Here is a 23,013-nt window from a genome sequence, read left to right as displayed (position 1 = left end):
TTTTTTTTTTGTTTTTTTTTACAGTGCATAAAGTCTCTTTATAGCAAACTGTAAGCAAGAACATTTTCATGGCCATGATGTGATCACATCTTTCAAGGTTTTTTCATTGCAAACACTGTTGCATTATGGCGTCTAACATATTATGATCCCAAACCACATACTGTAGAAACACACAGCATAAACTAGATTTCTCTGGAGGATATGTATAGCCTATGAACAGCAGTTTTATAGTCTGTAATCACTGAAACCTGAAACACATGATCAAGGTTACAGAAGCAAACAACAAAGCATTGTGTCAGCGATGGCTCAACTGTCTCTCAGCCTGATTTAATATTTATAGAACAGGCAAACGTACTTCCAGAATCTGCAGGGACTCCGTCTTTGGAGCGTTCAAAGCCAGTCTGCGCTTCCAGACTCACATAAAAATAATTAAATGTGAACATGTCTGGGCCTGTGTGCAATACAAACGACGTGATACACAGCGCCGCCAAACCAGATACAGCTGAGAGGATATTAAATATATCATAATAAATCCCCTGAACATACATATAAGGATGGGTTATTCCAGGAAGACAATACAAGAAGCAAGTTTTTAAGCAACAGTTCATTCAGAAAATGGATGAGATTTGGAGAAATGTAGCATTGGATCACTTGCTCAGCAGTGGATCCTCTGCAGTGAATGGGTGCCGTCAGAATGAGAGTCCAAATAGCTGATTAAAACATCACAATAATCCACAGCACTCCAGTTCACCAGTTAAAGCTGCAGTAGGTAACTTTTGTAAAAATATATATTTTTAGATATTTGTAAAACCTGTCATTATGTCCTGACAGTAGAATATGAGACAGATAATCTGTGAAAAAATCAAGCTCCTCTGGCTCCTCCCAGTGTCCTATTGCCATTTGCAGGAATACATCACTCCCGGTAAGAAATCAACCAATCAGAGCTGCGGTCCGTTATTTTGTTTGTGTTCAAAATGTAGAAAAATGTATATAATAAGCGAGTACACCATGAATCCATGTTCCAAACCGTGTTTTTAGCTTGTCCTGAATCACTAGGGTGCACCTATAATAAGTGTTTATATTCAGACTATTTTAGATTGCTTCGGGGGTACCGCGGCGGAGTAACCCAGCACCTTTGTGATTCTTCATAGACATAAACAGAGAGAAGTAGTTCCGGCTACGATGTTCTTCCGCAAGACGCAAGCATTTCTGTTTATTAACCGCAAGAGCGTCAAAAGTTACCTACCGCAGCTTTAACGTTTAACTTCAAACCGTTGTTTCCTGCAAAATACTATTCATGAGAACGCTACTCCAATGAAAATGTCATCCCGTCTGAATCAGGAGAGAAATACGTACCGATTACAAGTGAAAGCAGTCCAAAATAGTTCTAAACAAATCATTTGATGTGAGATGACAACTTTTGCACTGCAGGAATGCGTTATTATGGATTATAGATGCATATTTTGGCCAGAAGCAACTGTTGAATGATTTGTTTCTTACAAACACGCATCACTTTGCTTCACAAGAAATGAATTGGTGGATTTCTGGATTATTGTATTTTAGTATTCTCTAGTAAAACCTACTCCAATAATCATTTTATTCACAACTTTTTTTTTCTTTTTCTGTGTTTGTGGCTTGTGTTCACTGACTTCGTTTAGCAAAAGCCCTGATCAAATCTCTATGTGAATGTCTACTACCAAGGACACAGTTAGCACTAACACTGGAATAATAATTGAGCTCAACGCTTTCTGTACGAGGTTTGAATACTGTCTGAAATAAACTGGAGCTGGTAGATTTACCTGACACTCATTGTAAGGACAGTAATGCTTGAGGATCCGTCTGTCCCTGCGAGGACGTGTCAACCTGTCAGTGCTTTCACAGCTCATTTCAAAAATTACCCTCAATCTCTCAAGTTTTTGAGCGCTTTTGTATTTTAAATATTCGCCCTTGGGAGTTATTATGAATTTTGAGCCCATCTTAAATTAGATACTGTTTGATTTAGTGTTTCATTTGAAGAAGCGAACACAAGAACTGAACATCACAGCACCTCAAGACATTTTTCATCATCATTATCCTCAAATATTTACAAGGTTGAAAACACAATAACATCGAAGGTGATGAATATGCATCAATTGATTAAGAAATCAAATATATCTATGGAAAGCTGCGAAGATGTGACCTGTAATATAATCATGAATACTAGGTTTTCTGCTGCAATAAACCAAATGTGAGAGCATCATAACACATGATAACAACAGCAAGTATCTTTTGATTAAAAAAGCAAGCACAATCACACTTTACTTATTTATTTATTTTAGTATTATATTATTAGTTATTCATATATATATATTTTTGAATTTGCATTTTCATTTTAATTTCGAATTTAGAAAATTGTTTTTAATTTTAAAGTCCATAGTTCCTGTTAATTTAAGTCCAGATTTAGTTTATTTTAATGGAAATAAGAAATATTTAAATAAAACAAGCTGAAATACAAGTTTATATATATAGATATTGGATATATATATATATATATATATATATATATATATATATATATACACACACACACACACACACACACACTTATATATTTAAAATGTATCTAATGCTGTCTGTACTATATATATAATTTATTTCAAGTAATTCAAGTTCTTTATAGCTTTATAGTTTACTTTAATGTTGAAAGTTTTTTTTTTAATAGCTTGCAAACTGATTACAAATCACTAAATCTACTTGAAATATTTACAATTATTCCTTAAGTTCAAAATCCTCCAGCAGATCTGAACGTGTTTGCCTCTCAGAAATGTGCATTTTAACATAATGCTCAACTTGTCACAGCTTCAACCGCCTTAAAAATAGATCCAATTTGTGGTCACATTTTAGACACAGTGCAATGATAATAGGCATCCACACTTCAGATGAAAAAGGACAACAGATGTCAGTGTCAGAGATCTGATGGTGCTTTTTCAGTGAACCCGTGACAAACCATATTTCGTCTCCCTTCAAATGCTTTTGTTTTCATTTCAGTTCTCTCAGATTTGGCCTCTTGTCAGAATTCGGCCCTTGTTTTATTTTATTCATGACCCCCTACTTTGCATCTCGGTGCCAGAAAATTGCCACTAGATGCAAAAGTGACACCATGCATGCATTTCTTTTCACCTAAAAGAAATAAATATCAGTACATGTTTTTTGTGGTTTTGATGATTTTGTTGGCTTTGTATGTTACTTTTTAATGAATGCATAATTACTCAAATGGAAATGTTAATACATGCACTTTACTGTCAAAAAAGGAAGTAATTTTTTTTTAGGTCTTCAGCCTCAGAAGTGCATCTTAAAATACCCCCTATGTTGACAGCTCAGTATGCTTTGGAACAGAGACAAATGGTCTATGCATTGGTATAACAGTGTAAATGAATCTTTTATTTCATTTTCTCTACATCATGCATTTACAATGTGATGTACCATTGGTCCTCCTCCAGTATTACGTCTTCAAGGTATGTCACACTTTTGAGCAGAAGTCAGTTTCATGTATACCAAGCAAAAAACGGTACACAAAGATGAAGAAATTAGTATTAAAAAGTAAATAACATAGGAAGAAACATATGCCGCAAGTCTCCTCTACATTTTTCCAATAAAAGCCCTTTCACATAATTCACGTTCAGTTCCCCAATGCATCAAAATCAATGCAGTGAAGCATCAAACTACAGCATTAAACCGCGTCCTCAGCAGGTGCAATCATTTTCTAAAATTAAGTAGTTTTTCTGTCCTCACTGAATGCAAAAATTCTGTGCAATGAGACACAATCACAGGCATTAACGATTGTATCTGAAAAACAAGACGGATGGTAGACTGATGTGCGTATCTGAATCTGGAACAAAGCATACCATGACATTCAGAGAAAAAGTTAGACATGCCTTTGATTCCTTTCTCCAATGCATCTAATCAAATGCTAGGAACTTCTGTTCTAAGATCAGATATTTTCACTATATCCACACTGCAACCTTGTCAAATCACCCTTCAGTAAAACAATAAGCAAAGCTTTTCACGTGGAGGTAAAAGCATCGCAACGCATTGAAGCCGTGACACAAATCATGTGAAAAGGCCTTTAGAAAACAGGAAGAACAATGTGTTGTAGAAGACCCCCTGTACTTCATTAAATTCAGATTTTCCATTATCATTGTGCAGTAAAAACATCCCACTTGAGGCCAAGTAAACTCAAGTTAGGCAAAACCGAATGAAATGTTTCAAAGCAAAGTTATCGGTAGCTGGAAGAATGACAGACTTATAGACGAGTATTTCAGGCACTTAGAAAATCTCTCCCCCGTGTCCTTGGCTACAGCGTGCTTCACTTTCCCAGCACAATACAGCGTGTAGAACAACCGCAGTTAGACAAGGCAAAAGACTAGATAAGTACATTCAAACATGATTCTTTAAAGGGATTTCAGGTACCTTCCTACGCAAACGACAAGCTCTTTATCTACAGTGAATTCGGGTTAGCCTTCTCCTAATGTTCTTCTAAAGTTCTCCTAATGTTTCTGATGAACCGATGTTAAAGCCACGATCAAACATCATTTATTATAACGGCACCAACTTTGGAATTTAATAACCGTTTAAAAAGTTTTTTAAAAAAGCACTTCACTGGATACACAACAATGAAGTTACAATAAAGAAACAACACTCATTCCACTCACAAAACTACCATATTATTTCCAATTAGTGGATATGGTACTATTACACATTCTGATGGCAATTTTATCCCCAATGATCCATGCTTTACATTTAACATTTCGTACCCCAATCTTGAATATATACGGTTTTATCTATAATAATACCATGTTTTGGATAATACCACTGAATTAAAAACTACATTGGTATTACCAATTTGTGGACATGATACTAATATATTCTGATTTTATTCCCAATGATCAATGCTCTACATTTTACATTTGGTTACCCAATCTTGAATATGGTTGCATCCTTCATAATACCATTTGTTTTGGATATTACCATGGTACAAACCACGTTTGGACATTGCAATCATGGAAATACCACAGTATACTTAGATCAAGTGATTGCAATAATATATGAAAGCCATCTGAAACGTACTATACCACGGTACCACCACAATCCATTTTCATATGGGCCCTGATTTCCTCCAGAACTTGTTCCCATCATCCTGTTTTTAATTTCCTCTCTTCTCCTGCCGCCTTTCTATCCTCTAGCTCTCCTCGGGGCTTTGCTTTGCTGGACTCGGCAGTCAACCATAAGAATAATCCCAGTAACAGAGTGACAGCTGTAATTTTCCGCTTGCAACCGGGATGAATTACTTTGCAAACACAATAATATCACTGAGCGCCAATGGCCCTACCATCACAGCGCAAGGGGAAGCTGAAGATCCTCATCAGGAAGTATATTTTCTGTCCTGGACATCAAGAGTTGGATTCAGGGATGGAACCTTACGTTTACGAAAAAACACACTGGCCATCTCGTAGACTACACGATGACTAGCACAGGGCTCAGGAGCCTCTTTTTACGCACAGTGAGTTACGACATCGACAAAGAGCCTCACAAGTAACGTTACCGACAAAAGACTCAGATGGAGGTATCGACTACGTTCCTCGACTACAGTTCCGATAATCACGTGACACGCACCACACCAGCACTTCTGTGCTCTATGACTCAACGATTCACAATTTAATGTGCACGAGTTTTAACGCAAAAACAAACATTTCAAAAAAATGCACAGGATCACAATAATAGTTTTGGAATGTTGGAAGAAATGTCCCATCGTTACACTAATAAAGGGCACACCACGCCTTTTAAAGGTCTTAAAATGATTCGCGATTGTAGCTAATGTGCACATGCCTGGATTATCGTTTATCATACAAAACTTGGTAGCATCAAAACATCGTAGGGTTTTTACAAATCATTAGAGTCTATCAACATTTGCACCTGAGATTTGAATTCTCAAAATACCTGTACTGGTCATTAGCGCCGCTTTATGATTGACGATCTGTTCCGACTGACTAGTTACAATAGAAAATGACTCATGTCAATGAGCCTGAAAACAAGTTCCTGCTCTAAAGATGGGATTGAACCACATGCGATTGTTTTAATGCCACCTGTACGTCACGTTTAAAAGACTCTATATCTCTCGTAAGGACAAAGGGTTGGGAGTGTATCACAAATTGTTCTAAATACATACTCAGAAACAGGAAAGCACATTGGAAAAAGAGAAGACAGGTGTAGTACGCTAGACGACATTTATGATTCGTGTCATATTAATTAACATCCTGGTTTAAGGCCCATTCAAGCTAAGAATGATAACTATAAAGATAACCATATTGTTCTGTATATCATGAGGGCGTGCTGCAAGCTCTTTAGGGATAGATGTGTTCTGATTGCCTGTAGATGCTTTTATTATTCACCATGTGGAAAACACTGATTTAAAAGTGATTCCAACAATATAGCTACCCCATGCCGTTATCGTTGTAGCTGTGAAGCGAACTACCATATTCTCTTATAGTAAGCGTTATGGCTGCACGATTAATTGAAATGAAATCTAAATCACGATTAGATCGAAGCTGTGATTGTCAAGCATATCTTTCAGTGAAGCACGGTTCAGTGATAAGCAGTAAATCTCCATCCGAAGGCCAGAGGGCGCTCTCAACTGGAAACTACCCTCCGAAGAAGTAACCCAGGAAATGCAGCTGAATAAACAGAAGATTCAACTGCTTTCATTGATTCAACTGACTAATAAACTCGACTACAGCAATGCACGGTTTATCTGAGCTCTTATTATTAAAATATTAATTATAATGAACTATATTTATAATGCAATGCCTATATCACTGCTTAGAATTCTATTTAATATGGTGCGTGCCTAATTCTGCGTAAAAGCCACATCATCTCACGGAAGGATTTATTTCAAACACTCGGCTGATGTTATGAAGTGAGTTTGAGGTAAAAACATGTTATTAAATGTGGTATTTTCATTCTACGCTATGAAAACGTTGTCATTATTGCGAACAATTTCTTTGATTTAATAATTGTACGATTATATTGTCTGCAATTTTTATTTGGCCATAGCTTGTCAGTGAGCTATGGCTCTGTAGTCAGATTTACTACTAATCACAGAACCGGCTTTACTGACATGATGTGCATGATGATCACGTTCGATTAATCGTGCACCCCTAGTTAGTGTTACAGTTATCATTCTTGGAGTGAATGGGCCTTTAGTCTTTAGGATCGTCTGATCTTTGTAATGTCACACAACCGTGCTGATGTCCTCCAGTTCGTCCGGTTTCTTGGGCTTGCTGGGAAGCGATTTCAGGTACTCAAGGTGTCGTCTTGCATCTTCTTGGTTCTGCCGTACATAGTAAACAACATAAGAAATAACCATTGCGAACCAGCCAAACATGGTCACCAACATGGCGTAGTCGGTGGTCCGCTTGGCCAGGTTGCACAAGTCCGCATCCACGGCAAGGAACGGCTGGCCCTCTTGGTCCCTCAGCTCTGAACTACGGCACAGCACGCGCGTGGCGGCCTCATGGTTGTGCGCCATGCCACCCAGCGCCTGCTGCAGGGCGCAGTCGCAATGCCAAGGGTTGTTGTCCACCATCACACGTGCCTTCAACCGTGCGAATGCGTCCTTGTGCACGCTAGTGATTCGGTTGTGGGAAAGGTCCAGCACTTCCAGAGAGCCCTCCAAACCGACAAACGCCCCCTCGCCGAGGGTTTCCACAGCATTATGGGAGAGATTGAGCCTCCGAAGCATCCTCAATCCATGAAATATGCGATCGGGCACCAGAGATATGTGGTTTCGATCCAGCTGCAGCAGCTGGGTGTCCAGGGGGACATCAGGTGGGATCTCCTTCAAGCGTGACAGACTACAGGAGACGTTGAGGCCGTGCGGTGGGCTTTCAGAGCGCTGACAGGTGCAACCCTTGGGACAGGTGCTGGCAGACGGAAAGCACAGGACCATGAGCACCAGGCTCTGCAGCAGCAGACACATGGGGATGGAGCGCGAAAGCCACAGGTCCAACGGCGTCATGCTGACAGGCAGTCAACATACTCGACGCCCTGGCCGTTCACGGGAGCCCCATAGTGGGACCGCGTCATCACCAAAAGCCGTGGGTCTCGTCAACTCTCATCGTCTGTTTGAGCCTGCGGAGGAAGAAGACACAGTGAATGCATACGCTAACAAGTCGACAAGCTAATTTATGGGTGGGAATGACACCTCTCTTCCATCACCTCTCGAAGAGAATGTGCCTCTGAACACAGGGAACATACAGATCTCAGAGAGGCTTGTCAGAGAAATTGACATCAGTGTAACACTAAGTGCTATGTGGCTTACTAAAGTCTAACAAAATCTAGCTTTGTCAGTGGATAATGTATGTACATTTCCATTGTTATGTTTTAGTGAATTCTAAGTAAGTATAATGAAAATAACTGTTTGCTTACATCAGGAAATTGGTGCACATCTGAGTTACATTTATATATATTCATTTCACCATCTAACTCTATCACTTTCTATTCTATTTTGATTCTACTTTATCTGTTTATCTTCTTTTTTACACAGTATATATTTATATATATAGTATATTATCTATATTATAATATAAATCAGCATTAAATAAACATTGGGCACTGAAATCATATTGTTTGATCACTAGTATTTACAATTTGTTAAATTAAAGCAGATGGGATTTCATATATGATTTGACAAACAGCACATATATTCAGACAGAATGAAATACAGTGGGCCTATAATAGAACGTACACAATTATTTGCATTTAGTAATCATAATTCATCATTAAAACCTTATGCTTTTTATGAAACTACATGCATACACAAATCACACATTCACCCACAGTTTTTTAGAAGCATTTAATCAACTACGACATCTTGTTGTTGTGCCTGACACATTTTGTTCTTATTGAATATAATAATACATTACATCATTGGATAGTTATTTATAAAAAACATTTCCCTCCTTCAATAGCTTCAGTATAGGTATCTAAGGGATAATTTACAGCCAATCAGGCATTATTGCAAATTCAGATCAATAGACCCACTAAACTACTTTAAGTTAAACAGATAGTCTGGCAAACTAAGCAGCGTCATGAAGACACTCATTGAGATATTACAGTTAAGGTCACCGAACATAAACCGGCTTTATTTCAGACGGGGAGGGAGAGCTATAATTAACACACAGTAACACGTGCGGCTCACATACATACAGTACGTGACGCCAGTCACAGACTGATGTAAACAACTGAAAGGTGAGAGATAATAGCAGCTGGAAGTCTGTGTCACCAGCACATTTCTGAGCGTGCTGCATTTAGCGCACGGAAATATCAGCAGACTGATTTATCTGGCAAAAACATGCTGGTTTACAGAGGCATGCACATCTGGACCTTTTGTCTTTGCATCATGCATTTGAAGCAGTTTCTAATATTAGAGCTGAAAGACAAATGCTGAAAAATCAATATTGATGTAAAAATAAGTATCCCAGGAGTCCTGACATGATGTGCTCAGTGATTGCTCACTGGAGCTGAGTTGAGTGTCTCTCTGTGTGTGTGTGTGTGTGTGTGTGTGTGTTTTGCCTGAGGCTCTTGAGGGCCAGTGTGGACTGACTGAATGACTCTCAGGCCCCTGTCCAGCTGCAGTAATGCGTGGATATGCCACATGGGTTTTATGATGGCAGATCTCATGTGCTTTGGTGCAAACTATTACAACTGACAGGCCATCACAGAAAACGAGAGAAAAAAAAAATGTGTCACTAAACTGTAAACAACAAACTACTCTGTGAAGTGAGATGAATTCTAGATGAATCCTAAATGCAATTAAACAATACAAATAGATCATATTACGACACGGCTCTCTGGAATGATTCTGATTGGTCAATTATGGCATTCAGCTGTCAAATCAAAAGCATTTGTGCCCGCCTAGTTTTACAGCTCTGGAAGGCTTTTTTTCCACTCAAAGGGATTTTAAAAAATGTCTCGGTTAAAGCATTGTGAGCCGTTAACCAAACGAAGCAGCTCAGAGGTGAATCACAACCTTACAAACTTTGATTTGAAGTTAAAAAAAAAAAAAAGTATCTTCAATGAGGAACATAACTTCAATTTCCATGAATGCTTAATAAAATTAACTTTGGTTTTGCTACACTAACCATAGTTTAACCATGGTATTAGTAATAAAACTGGTTACACAGATGGCAATCAATCTGCCAAAAAAACATGGTTACTACACTTTTACTATAATAAAACCATGTTTATGTTTCATAAGGGAAGCAAGTTATCAAAAAACAATAGAGAAATATAAACCTAAAATAATTAAAGAAACAGTTTATTTTAAGTATATAAATATTGAAGTATTCTGACCAATTTGATTATGTCATTCATGTTCCCTGCTATCTTTTATGTACAATTGGCTCACTGCGACTCATTGATTGGTGGGATTTCCTCTACAGCATTGTGGGTAATGTAGTTTTTCACCAAAACAATTATTTTAAAAATAAGTTGAAACAATGCAAAAGGATGGATTCAGCACAAGCATATTCCATCGATTAACGACCTCTGAGCTCATAGTAGATTTGTCTTTACAGGTTTAAGAGTTAACAGTAAAAATCAACTGTCTTATGGAAAAATGAATGGAATTTTTATTTCCAGAACCCGAGTATCAAACTATATGATGTATCCAAAGTAGTAATCTAATATAATAATTTAATCTTAAATCAATAATTCATGTCTATTTTTATGTTATTTGATATATTTAGCCGCCTCACGGCGGGTCCCGATCACACGCTCTGGGTTTATTCTGCCATTATGATGTGCTGATTGTATATTATCCCTCTTACTTATGAACCATCTGGGCTCTCCATCACCATTTGTTGTTTAAACACAAAACTGAATCTGATAGTTTGATGTTTATGGCATGAGTTCACCGTATAAAATAGTTTCACAAGATCTCAGACCAAGCCTTACTTTATGTTTATTGAAATGACAACATTTCTGTCTGTATCTTCTTGTGAGATATTATGTAGGCAACAATAAATTTATAAGTTGATACACAATTTTTACTAGACTATATTAAAATAAAAATATTAAAATATGGTTGTATTAAAATTGCATATACTCTTAAATTACCAAAAATAGGTATATAATTTGATATAAGTTTTAGTAAAGGAAATTTATATGGAGATTCAAATATTTTACAGTTAAAATATAATTATATTAAAATAACAATATATGAAAATATGATTATATTAAAACTGTTAATATTGATAAATTACACAATTTACATAATTTTATATAATATAAATAAACAGTAATAGTAAAGGAAATAATAAAGTGATTCACACAAAAATATGATTATATTAAAATAAAAATGCACTAAAATTATTATATTAAAAATCGTTAAAGTACAAAAATGTAATTTATTATAAATATATTATAATATTACATAGAATTTATATATATATATATATATATATATATATATATATATATATATATATATATATATATATATATATATATATATATATTATTTATGTTACAGCTTACCAAATAGGTTTTACTAAAGAATTATTTATATTATATATGTTGCTGTTAAAATGACTAATATAGAAGGGGCGGGGTTTAAGCAGACTTAAATGATTTGAGAAGTCTTTCATTTTAACATCCAGTTATGACAGCTTATTTATTTACATTTTTATTTTTAAAGAAACAAATGCGTTAAAGAATGATTCACCATAGGATAAAAAAAACATGCATTTAGAAACTTGTTAGTGTGACTTTTGAGTTCATGCCGACATTAAACATTTATTATAGGCTACTTCTATTCAAGATGCATGCTCTTAGACAACATGTATTAATATTGCATAAAACTTGCTCTGGAGCTTTTTTTTTCTTCTTCTTCTAAGGATTTGCAGATATTGATTAGATACTGATTAAGAATGATGTAAAATGCATAAACAGTTGGCATTACAGGATTGAGTACAGACAGTGCTCATCATGGAAGAATCATAATTAGACTGACATCAGGTTTTAATATTAAAACACATTGATCCAGATTAACAGCCAGAGCTTGGATCTAGGTCCCAGCTCTAAGAAAGCCAAACAGATTGTAAAGCTTTTACCATCATTACTATTGCCATCATCATAACACATTAAAGTTCATAATGTGAAGATTATGGAGCTGCGGGAAAGAAAGCATAATGGCTTTCTTGTGCTTTCAACGATTCATTTAATATAGCTTTGAATCAGTGCGAAAATATGTTTGGATGATAATTTATTTGACTTCCACATAAACAAGCAACGCCTGGTGGAGAAATTGTACAGATATTTCTTTTGATGCCTTTTATGTATGCAACACATGGATTTTACTTCTGACTAACAGCAAAAAGAAGGAAAAATATAGTGTTTAGACAATATTGCTCAGAATCTGAATCTGACTTTGAAGGCGCCTGGTGTCAAATATAATAATAATCCAATCAGATATTAGCAGCATCAGAGCTTTGATCCAATGAATGCATTATCTCTGATTGAATCCTAGTGTCTCTTGCATGAAATCTGACCCTTCCGGTGAGATCAAAGGGAACGTCACCTTCTTCCAGCAATTTCACAAGCAGACAGCATCTCAAAGGCAGGTCGAAATCAAAAAGCCAAGTGCTGAAAATAACTTTTTTTTCCACTTGTAAAGCGGTGAAGACGTGATCGTACAGATACCGTAAACAGCCTAGCGAATGTGAAGCTTGATTGCATTCAGTAAACATGATTATTAGTTCCATTATGAGATGAATCGATGACTGCAAATAAGTTGCTCATGCATGGCTGGTTTAGATAAATCAGACATGCCAGCTGCACTGCAAATCCAAACGGCACAATAAAAGCCATCGATGACCTGTCAATTGCTATTCATGAGGTGCACATCATATGAAACGGAGGGTGCAATAATTCATTCACTCTCATACTAACATCATCTGACGCACGTAGACTATAATCCGTTAATTTCACATCATGTTCAGCATGCAAAATGCATATGTGACACAGACGAATGCATGTCAGTCTCTATGATGTGTGTTTATTTGTGGCTGAGCAACAGGCGACATGCGTTTGTCTCTTACCTGCGACAGAAACACTCATCGATCGCCGCATCCGTGACTCTCACATCCTCGGCGAATCATTCAAACATATGATGTGTCGCTCTCGCCCCTTATTTCATGTGAGCTCTCACATATTTGGAGATTGTTGCCTGATGTTCGTGCCAAAAGCCAGAGGAGTAACTGGGAGGGGTTCGATCGCGCCGTGATGATAGTGGCGTCTGAATCGCGAACGAATGGTTCTTTTAAACCGATTCCTTGTAGTGATTCAGTCGAGCCGATTCGCAGCGTTTATACCGCCACAGTCTTTGGGAGAAACTATGGCGGAAATCAAATTGTTTACAATATTAAGAATCGTATATGTTTTGGATCATGGTTGCTAATGAAACACCTGTTAGCACAAGCTCAAAATTGATTTTTCCAAGATAGTTTTAGACACTAAAATTAGTATAATAATAATAAAAAAGCATTTGACAAAATCTATGTAGCAACCGAATACTCCCCGCTAAAAATAAAAATCATTACAACAATAATAAAACATAACGTGGACTTCTATGTACACTTTTGGTGATCAAAACAATCGGAGACTGGCGGAACACTGAAACGATTCATCTGAACGAACCGATTCGCTAAAATGAATCGTCCTTCCTAAAATAGCGGATTCTCTCGGTAACGCGAGCGCAGTGTGGGTGCGTGTGTGTGTTTCCAGCCCTCTTTCTGTCATTTTCGGCTCGAAACAGTTAAAATGATCCTTTTTCTCTTTAGGATCACACGTCAATATGAGAAATGTAATCGTTTTGAGACGCGTTTATTATGTACTAATATAAAAAGTACTGTCTTGGTACCATGGTAAAGTGATATGTGAGAGCTTTCAATGTCGAGAAGAGATTATAAATGTAATGAATTATTATTATCAATACCATTATTAGGGTATTGAATATGACTATAGATTAGAAAGTAAATTTTTGTGTAGAAAAAAAAACGTTACATTTTAACCAAATTTTATTTTTATTTTTTTATTTTTTTGCCATCATTGGCCAGGACAAAAGATTCACTTCATTAAATACATGTTGGGGCATGTTGTCCTTGCATTAAATAGCCTATTTTTATAGGCATTTGTGATCCTGGACCACAAAAACAAGTGTCATTTTTTCAAAATTGAGATTTAAAGAGATAAATACACTTTCCATTGATGGTTTGTTAGAATCGGACAATATTTGACCGAGATACAACTATTTGAAAATCAGGAATCTCAGGGTGCAAAAAAAATCTAAATACAGAGAAAATCGCCTTGTCCAAATGAAGTCCTTAGCAATGCATATTACTAATCAAAAATTAAGTTTTGATATATTTATGATAGGAAATTTACAAAATATCTTCATGACTTTAAAGAAAAATCTATCATTTTGACCCATACAAAGTATTTTTAGCTACTGCTACAAACATACCCCAGAGATTTAAGACTGCTTCTGTGGTCCAATGGTCACATTTAGGCAGAACTTTACATTAACATAAGCTGATACCATTTTACCACCATAATACTTTATGTAAAAGGTGCTTTTCAGTGCTTTAAATGGGCCTTTCTAATGGATATGTTTTTCTATTTTTCAACATGCACATGACTGCAGTTTTCAATAAATTTGAGCTGAAAACAAGTAACTCAGCATCGTGTTTAAAATCTGAACAACTAGACTGAAGCTTCAAACTCCAGCCACGACTGGCACACGAGCGTCACGAATGTGCCCTACAAGAGGTTTTGAACATCAGGATACTCCAGGCTGACTCTGTATTAGAGTATTTTCATCTACATCAGCTAAATGACACATTAGTAATATGAAACCACTCATGATCAATGATAATCACTTCAGCTCCACAGCTCAGTAACTATTTTGATAGTTAGACTGTAAATAGCAGCAAGCGGCGTGTTTAATGCACGACGAGCTGTCTCAGTGCTCATTCAATGTCAGCGCGCCATACAAACCCAACAATTAGCAGCGCTGTCCTTGACAAACACTGACAGACAGTGATGAAGGCAGCTCATCCTTAGAGAATCTTGCATTGCACCAAATATCAATCACTGTAGCCAATTAGTCAACACAAAGGTGATCAAACGCCATCATGACAGCAAAACATCCATCAGCACCAAAAGAGCTGCTAGACAGCTGTTTGAACCAGCTGAACGTGCAAGCCGAGCTCTTAAAAACACAATAAATCAAAAACTCCAGCACAAAAGCTATTTTTTATTATCGTTGGGAAAATAATTGAGTGTTTCATGCACCTTTCTCTTCTTTGTCAAAGCAAAAAGAGTGTTTTGTGACTCAGTAAATGGGTTTGTTTGTGACACACTCAAACTGCAGCTGCGGAATTGAGGCTTGATATGATTTTCAAGAACCAAATTGGCAGGTTGCCCATGTGGCATGCGATTTAGAGTTTACCCTTCATTCCGTGCAGCATTGATACATTGAATTTGATTGGCAAACAAACAAACAAACAAACCAAAGCAAGACAAAAGAACGGCAAACAAACCCAAACTGCTCCTTCATTAATTTGCAAAGGGACTGATTTGGAACAAGACATTTACATTCCTGCTTTTGAAAGGTCATGCTTTATGATGTTCATATGCATACTAAGTGGCTTTTTACTTTGCAGCCAATAGGCATGTATGTGATGGTGTGACGGGGCGGCTGGTCATCAGTCTGTAACTACATCCAAATACAATCACTGCTGAATCGAGGTCACACATATCCATGTCAGTAAATTAGCCTAATTAGACCTAATAACAACACACATCATGCATCTCATATACATAGAGCAGTTGCACTCATGCATACATGAACATGCAATTTCTCTCTTTGGCTGTTTGGAATGACACTGCCACATTAAGCAGACTGCAGTGTGAATGTCATGAATAGCATTGCACATTTTGTGTTATAACTGCATCTTCTGTCCCAGCTAACAAAATTGTGTGCTAAAAAATGTTTTGCTAAACTTTGCTTCGGAACATTCTCTGAATGCACAAAAGTCCAATGTTAACATTATGGAATTGTTACCTTTGAATGTTCTTTGAAAATTCTAAAAGCAGTAGCATTCAACTAAAATGTATCAGAAAAAAAAGTTTGATAAATGGTTTGTAATGTTTTTGTGCTAACAGTTTGAGAACATTAATAAAAACCACATAACTTTGAAAGCACATTCTATTAATGTTACTGGAAGAACTTGCAAAAATATTGCAAAACACACTGCAAAAATATCTACATCTACATTTATATTATAACACATAATTATGTAGTGCCAAACCTGTCAGACAGTATTTTGCAGATAGTTGTTTCACAAAGAAAAGAAAGCGACAAATGATTTTTAAAATACAATTTAAAATGTGCATTTAAAAATTATTTATAAAATTACCATTTTACATTTTTATTTAATTATGTATTTAAAAGATTAAAGCAAAAAAAAATTGTATTTGTATTCTAATCTAATTAATAAATAACAGTTTTTTATTTGACTTAATTATTTTCCCTTTTTTATGACAATCCTAGTCCTACATAATGTTTTGGCAGTAAACTGAAAAAAATTAAATAAAAAATAAAGTTGATGTGGGATTAGCTTTAAAACACTTATCTTGCAGACAGTTTCACAAAGAAACACTAACTAGCACATATCATTGATTTTAAAATGCAAAATATACTCCAATAATCTTTGTATTATTTACTTGAAAAAATAATTTTCACAGTGTATTGTCAAAGTTCAGTGTTTTGGATTGTGGGATACAGTATCTCACAGTGTGCTCTGTTTTATCTGCACATGTTAATAGATGGCACTCGCTGAATTAATAAAAAGGCTACATGTGACAGCGATGTACTGTAGCACACTACTTTTTGAAGCATTTATTGTTGCATTCAGCAAACTGCTGTATCAATGCAATATCGTCATCACTCTGAATATGAGGTTTGGATCAATGTGTCCAACCAACATCTCTGCTGAGCGTTTTAATGGATGCATTTCTGATTATTATATTGCTGTAGAGATGCGATACATGCTTCTACTTCACCTGATGGCATGCACTCACCTCTGATAGATGCAATAAAATGCTCTGCATATTGCATGACCATTTCCAGACAATGTTTGCAACCTCCCTAAAGGAACATTTTCATCATGTAACGCGATTTAATTGTTTCAGATCTCATCCAACCCACTTTTGACCCCCGATCATTTACAATAGTCCTCTGTGGCTCTGATCTGACCTTTAAACTCAGTAAAAGGTCATGCTGATCAATGTAGAACATCAGCGATGTCACACATATCTGCCGCTCGAACCATCAATGAGGGAGATCACATGATAAAGTGTTATTTCAGTTTAAGTTCAGTTTAAGTTAATTCACAAATACCAGCAAATTCTATGATGAAACAGCGGGGGTACAAAAAATACAAATTAGGTATAGTGAAATGGGTCCCCCAAAGAAGCTAAAAAGCCTATATGTGGGGGCCCATAGTTTATAAAAAAAAAAAAAAAAAAAAGTGGTACAGACAAAGTACACATTTACCACCTGCAACCAGACGATGGTAAATGAACTGAAAGCATGCGATTGCATACCAATTCAGACATAAAAATACATACATATACAATCATACATCCCAGTAGACCATGAAAAGACAGTTATATATTAAATATAGGTTGATAGATAATGTTTTTTTAGTTGTCTCTTAAAGTTGGAGATAGAGGGCAACACCTTAAGGCCATCGTCAATCCCATTCCAAATCTGCAGCCCCCTACAGACAACGCTCATACTGGCGCGAACACGTCTGCGATATTTTCCAGGTATGAGTGATTTGGTTCTGGTTTGGTAAGTGTGCTGGAGATAGGAACAAGGCTACTTAATCTAGAGTTCAGATTATTAACAATTTGAAACATAAATCAGGCATTATGATATTTATTTAGCTCAGTTAGTCTTAGTAACTCATAGCGATAAAACAGAGGGTGAGTAGGAAAATTGATCTCGGACCAGGACAGAGAACGTATGGCTTTCTTTTGTAATGACGCAAGGTTTTTAAGATGACTTGTGAAGGTGTTGCACCATATCACAGTAATTAAGATGTGGTTTAAAGAGAGTTTTATACAACAAGAATAGAGCAGATAACGGAAGAACATGTCTAATCTTATAAAACAAGCCAACATACTTTGACAGTTTGATGCTCAATATGACATTTAAAGGTTAGAGATTCGTCAATGATGACCCGCAGGAATTTAGTGGAATGCATTCTTTTTATCGATTGGTTAATTTCAATATTATCAATATTTATTCTGACATCACCATTGAGGAAAAATGGAAGAAGAAGGAAAGATATCTGTGTAATGGAATAATGCTACTGCTAATGGCAGGGTAGAATATAATATAATATAATATAATATAATATAATATAATATAATATAATATAATATAATATAATATAATATAATATAATATAATATAATATAATAGGTGTTGTGCTAGTTACTAAGAAATAGTGTTACTAGTTACTTAATTCAAAAAGTAACTTAATTACTTTGTTGATTATTTACACCAAAAAGTAATGCATTACTGTTAAAAATAACTTTTTAGTAACTTTTTTTAAAGAACTTTCTTTAATGTTCCCATTAATTCACTTTTATGCGTTATGGTCTATACAAACACATAGTAAAACAGTAAGTAATTTTTAAACACTATTTTGATTAAGTCAGACCAGCACAAACTGAATATTGTATATCACAAGGATTTCTGAAATAAATAACAAAACGCCTGAATAATATATTCAGAATCAAAAACTAAAGTGGCTTCTGCATCATAAAAGCTGTTGTGTTGAGCCCTTAAAATGTTCCTTTCACAGCTTAAGTGTGAAAACTATCAACAATGGACAACATAACACAAAACATTTTGAAATAAATAAATGAAAGCAATCTGAATTATTCAGAATCAATTTCGAGAAACATACATACATACATACACACACACACACACACACAAACAAACATATATATATATATATATATATATATATATATATATATATATATATATATATATATATATATATATATATATATATAAATGCTGTTTAAAAATGAAATCTATTATATCATGCTAAGGAGCTGACTGAAAGCCGGCGACTCCACAGTAGAGACAGGCTGCATGTTTTAAACAATGTTCCACCTGTATGAGAAAAACATACATTGAATCACTTAAGACACTTTGAACTCCCGAACTGAGTCAAATGATTCACTCTCCGAACTGATTCAAATGATCCGCGATCCCGCTCCGAAATCCCAAACTGACTCAAATGATTCGCGATCCCGCTCCGAACTCCCTAACTGACTCAAATGATTCGCGAACCTGCTTTGAACTCCCGAAATGACTCAAATGATTCACGAACCCGCTACGAATGCCCGAATTGATTCAAATGATCCGCGAAGCCGCTCCGAACTCCCGAACTGACTAAAATGATTCGCTATCCCGCACCGAACTCCCGAACTGATTCGCGATCCCCAAACTGACTCAAATGATTCGCGATCCCGCTCCGAACTTCCTAACTGTCTCAAATGATTCGCGATCCCCAAACTGACTCAAATGATTCACAATCCCGCTCCGAGCTCCCGAACAGACTCAAATGATTCGCGAACCCGCTCCGAACTCCCGAACTGATTAAAATGATTCACGCTCCGAACTCCCGAACTGACTCAAATGATTCACTCTCTGAACTGCCAAACTGACTCAAATGATTCGCGAACCCGCTCCGAACTCTCGAACTGATTCAAATGATTCGCGAACCCGCTCTGAACTCTCGAACTGATTCAAAAGCTCTTGCAGCAGCTCAACACTGGTTTTCTCTGAGGTTGTAGGATCACATCAGATTGTGGTCAATCTTGCAGATCATGACTTATATCTACTCTTCCTCTCCCTGCAGTTTTGGTAATATAAAGATTCCTCCTTTGAACTCCCACGTCTTCTGTGGGTTTTATTTTTCTGGGTCTGAATTTGGGCTCCTGGGGTCTCAAAAAAGTAACATTTTCAATTTCCAAGGTGAACGTTATGACAACACCAGTGTTGTGCTAGTTACTAAGAAATAGTGTTGGGGAGAGCAGGGGCGAAAGTACCATTTTTCAGAAAAAGTAGGCCTATTTATGTTTCCATCCAGTTGTTTTTATGCATGAATTAAAAATGGGCATTAAAACATCTGGAAACACTGCAAATTCATAGGTGGAGGTGTAAAGGCTAAGATATGGCTAAAACCTAAATATAAATGCGACGTAGCAGCTGCCTAGAGAGAGATGTTCCTCTATGTCCAGAAACGCCCTCTAAAAAACATCTGGATAAAACCAGACCTCTGTCTGTCTTTCTGACCCTCCCTAAGACATATTCTTTTGGTATAATATGACATTAACATTTGTAAGAAATGATGCAAGACACAATATAAATACAAAAATTCACAATATAGCTTGCACTGGAACAAATTAAATACTTTTTGTGACTGTAGTGGGACAAAAGTAACAAATGTTACTTTCGTCCCGACAGGAACTCCTGACATTTAAACTCGATTTAATTTTATATATAAAAAAAATTGAAAATGCAAACTTTAGGATGTGTTAAAGCACTAAATAACCTGTAGATTGATCATTACTGTGACACATGAAACAAGAAAAACAACACGACTAATAAAAAAAAAAATTACCGCTTCAATAATTTACTTTTTGTACTCGAAAACAGTTTTACGGACCTAACTTCGGGAAACGATGAGGAAATCACATGATATTTCTCAGCTCCGTCAAGGATTGCATGCTGAACATGCTGTCATAGCTGGGAATGCAAATGCAGAAAGAGGCTCGGAGAAAATCGCTTTGTTACTTTTGTCCCGTGTTACTTTCGCCCCGGTTCTCCCCTACTAGTTACTTAATTAAAAAAGTAACTCAATTACTTTGTTGATTACTTACATCAAAAAGTAATGCATTACTGTTAAAAGTAACTTTTTAGCTACTTTTTTAATTAACTTTCTGGAATGTTCCCATTAATGCGCTTTTATGCGTTATGGTCTATACAAACACAAAGTAAAACAGAAAGTTATTTTGTAAACACTCACTGCTGCAAACAGGTTAGGCTGCACTTCTGTCAAAATTAATACATTTTTTAAAAAGTAACGAACAATGCACCATATGGTAACGGTAACGGAGTTAATTTATTTTAAAAGTAATGCGTTACAGTATTAGTTACTGTCAAAAGTAACTGCGTTACAGTCACACGTTACTAATAACCCTTTACTGCCCAACACTGAATATAATATAATATATATACACGTACATTTCAAATGTAGTTTAAAACAATACTATGCAAGACTTCTGCCACATGATCTCACTATTGGATGTTTATTTCAGCAAATGCAACCCATTTGTAATCTCAGAAATAAGTAAACATAATAAAATATGATGTTTTGATAGGATGCATTGGACAGAACCAGGGTTTATTATGCATATTTAATGTTTTGTGTTTGTTTTGCTTGCAAACGAATGCAGGAAAAGCTGTGGTGCAGTATACATTACTGATTGATAATTTAAAATGTTTTATTTTGTACAAAAATGTCTTAGTTATTGTCTTGCAGTTTGGTCAAACAATCACTAACGTAAGAGATGTTAAAAATCGTTGATTGATTTCCCGTTTGGTTCATTTCTCATGCTAGAAATGGAAGGTCAAGTTAAGCGCACTGCATTGTGGAAAATGTTTCACATCAATAATCTTGGACAGCCCCCCCCAAGAAAAGTGTTCAAGTTCAGAACATTCTCATGAATAATTCTTCCTTTAAATTTGGTCTATTATAATTGTGTTCGATCTGGTTCACTGGACCCTATAATAGTGTATTATTGATGATGGCTCTTCTTAATGGAGTGGCAAGGTAAATGTCCACCATGGGTCCCAACGCAACATTACAATGCTTCAAATACTCTCGAGAAGAAGCACTATCAGTAATGGATGCTGCACAAGTGCTCTTCCTGCATTAATCTGCAAGCAAAGTAAACACAGAAAACTCAATATGCATTACCATAATGTGAAATAATCATTGTAAACCTTGATGCAGCCCAAAACATCCCTTCAAAACATTGTATTTTATTATGTAGGATCCTGTGTAATGAAATGTTACCACATTTTTATTTTGGACTGTTTTCACGTGTGCAGATTTCTCTCCTGATTCAGATGAGAAACCTTTTTTTTTTTTTTTCGCTGGAGAAAGCAATATTATGGAAAGAACTTGTCTGAAGTTTAACATTTCTTGATGGATTTGTTTCTTACAAACATGCATCTTTTGTCTTCTCCAGATGTGAATTGACAGACTGGACACAGGAGTCCTGTGGATTATTGTGATGTTTTTATCAGCTGTTTGGACTCTCATTCTGACGGCACCCATTCACTGCAGAGCACCCATTGGTGAACAAGTGATGCAATGCTGCTATTCTCCAAACCTGATGAAGAAACAAACTCATCCTGATCTTGAATGGCCTGAGGGTGTGTATATTTTAGGATTTTCTTTTTGTTTGTTTTTGTTTTTTGGGATGAACTACTTTAACTTTAGGTCTAGCATTGGTATCTAGTTGCTGACAAGCCCAAAAGAGTCAACTTGCAATTCTCAAAAATTCCTAAGGATGAGTGTTCATAACAGTGCAAACACAGCTAAATATCCATCTTCTGCAGAATAACATTCCTTCCCCTCTCTACAACCATCCCCTGGAGATCGTTCCCTCTCACGCTTCAAAAGGATGTCGAACTAAAATAAGGTGCTTCATTATAGAGTGCAAAAAAATAGTCATGCTTATGTGGCAATTAGAGTCGCTGGAAAGCACAATTACCCATCTTTTTCACATTACGATTTAATCTCTCCCTCC

General features: G+C 36.1%; 2 protein-coding genes across 8 annotated transcripts in view; one reads left to right on the top strand and one right to left on the bottom strand.

The window, feature by feature from the left end:
• The window catches only part of LOC127935318 (60S acidic ribosomal protein P1-like), a 568,794-nt gene that overhangs the window by 145,281 nt on the left and 400,500 nt on the right, over positions 1 to 23,013 (top strand). The gene's annotated exons all lie outside the window — the stretch shown is intronic.
• Positions 3,394 to 13,343, bottom strand: lrrc3b (leucine rich repeat containing 3B). The gene is made up of 2 exons (XM_052533078.1): positions 13,137 to 13,343; positions 3,394 to 8,166 (listed from the first exon to the last, which is right to left on the bottom strand). The coding sequence occupies exon 2, from the start codon at positions 8,051 to 8,053 to the stop codon at positions 7,268 to 7,270; it is 786 nt and encodes a 261-aa protein (XP_052389038.1). The 5' UTR covers positions 8,054 to 8,166; positions 13,137 to 13,343; the 3' UTR covers positions 3,394 to 7,267.

This window comes from Carassius gibelio, chromosome A19 (genome assembly GCF_023724105.1).
Source record: "Carassius gibelio isolate Cgi1373 ecotype wild population from Czech Republic chromosome A19, carGib1.2-hapl.c, whole genome shotgun sequence".
Lineage (NCBI taxonomy): Eukaryota > Metazoa > Chordata > Actinopteri > Cypriniformes > Cyprinidae > Carassius > Carassius gibelio.
The sequence above is the reverse complement of the archived record's forward strand: the minus strand, read 5'-3'. Positions and strand labels throughout refer to the sequence as shown.

What these genes read in the sequence shown, in the direction of transcription:
- lrrc3b (XM_052533078.1), bottom strand. Translation starts at nt 8,053, where the DNA reads ATGACGCCGTTGGACCTGTGGCTTTCGCGCTCCATCCCCATGTGTCTG.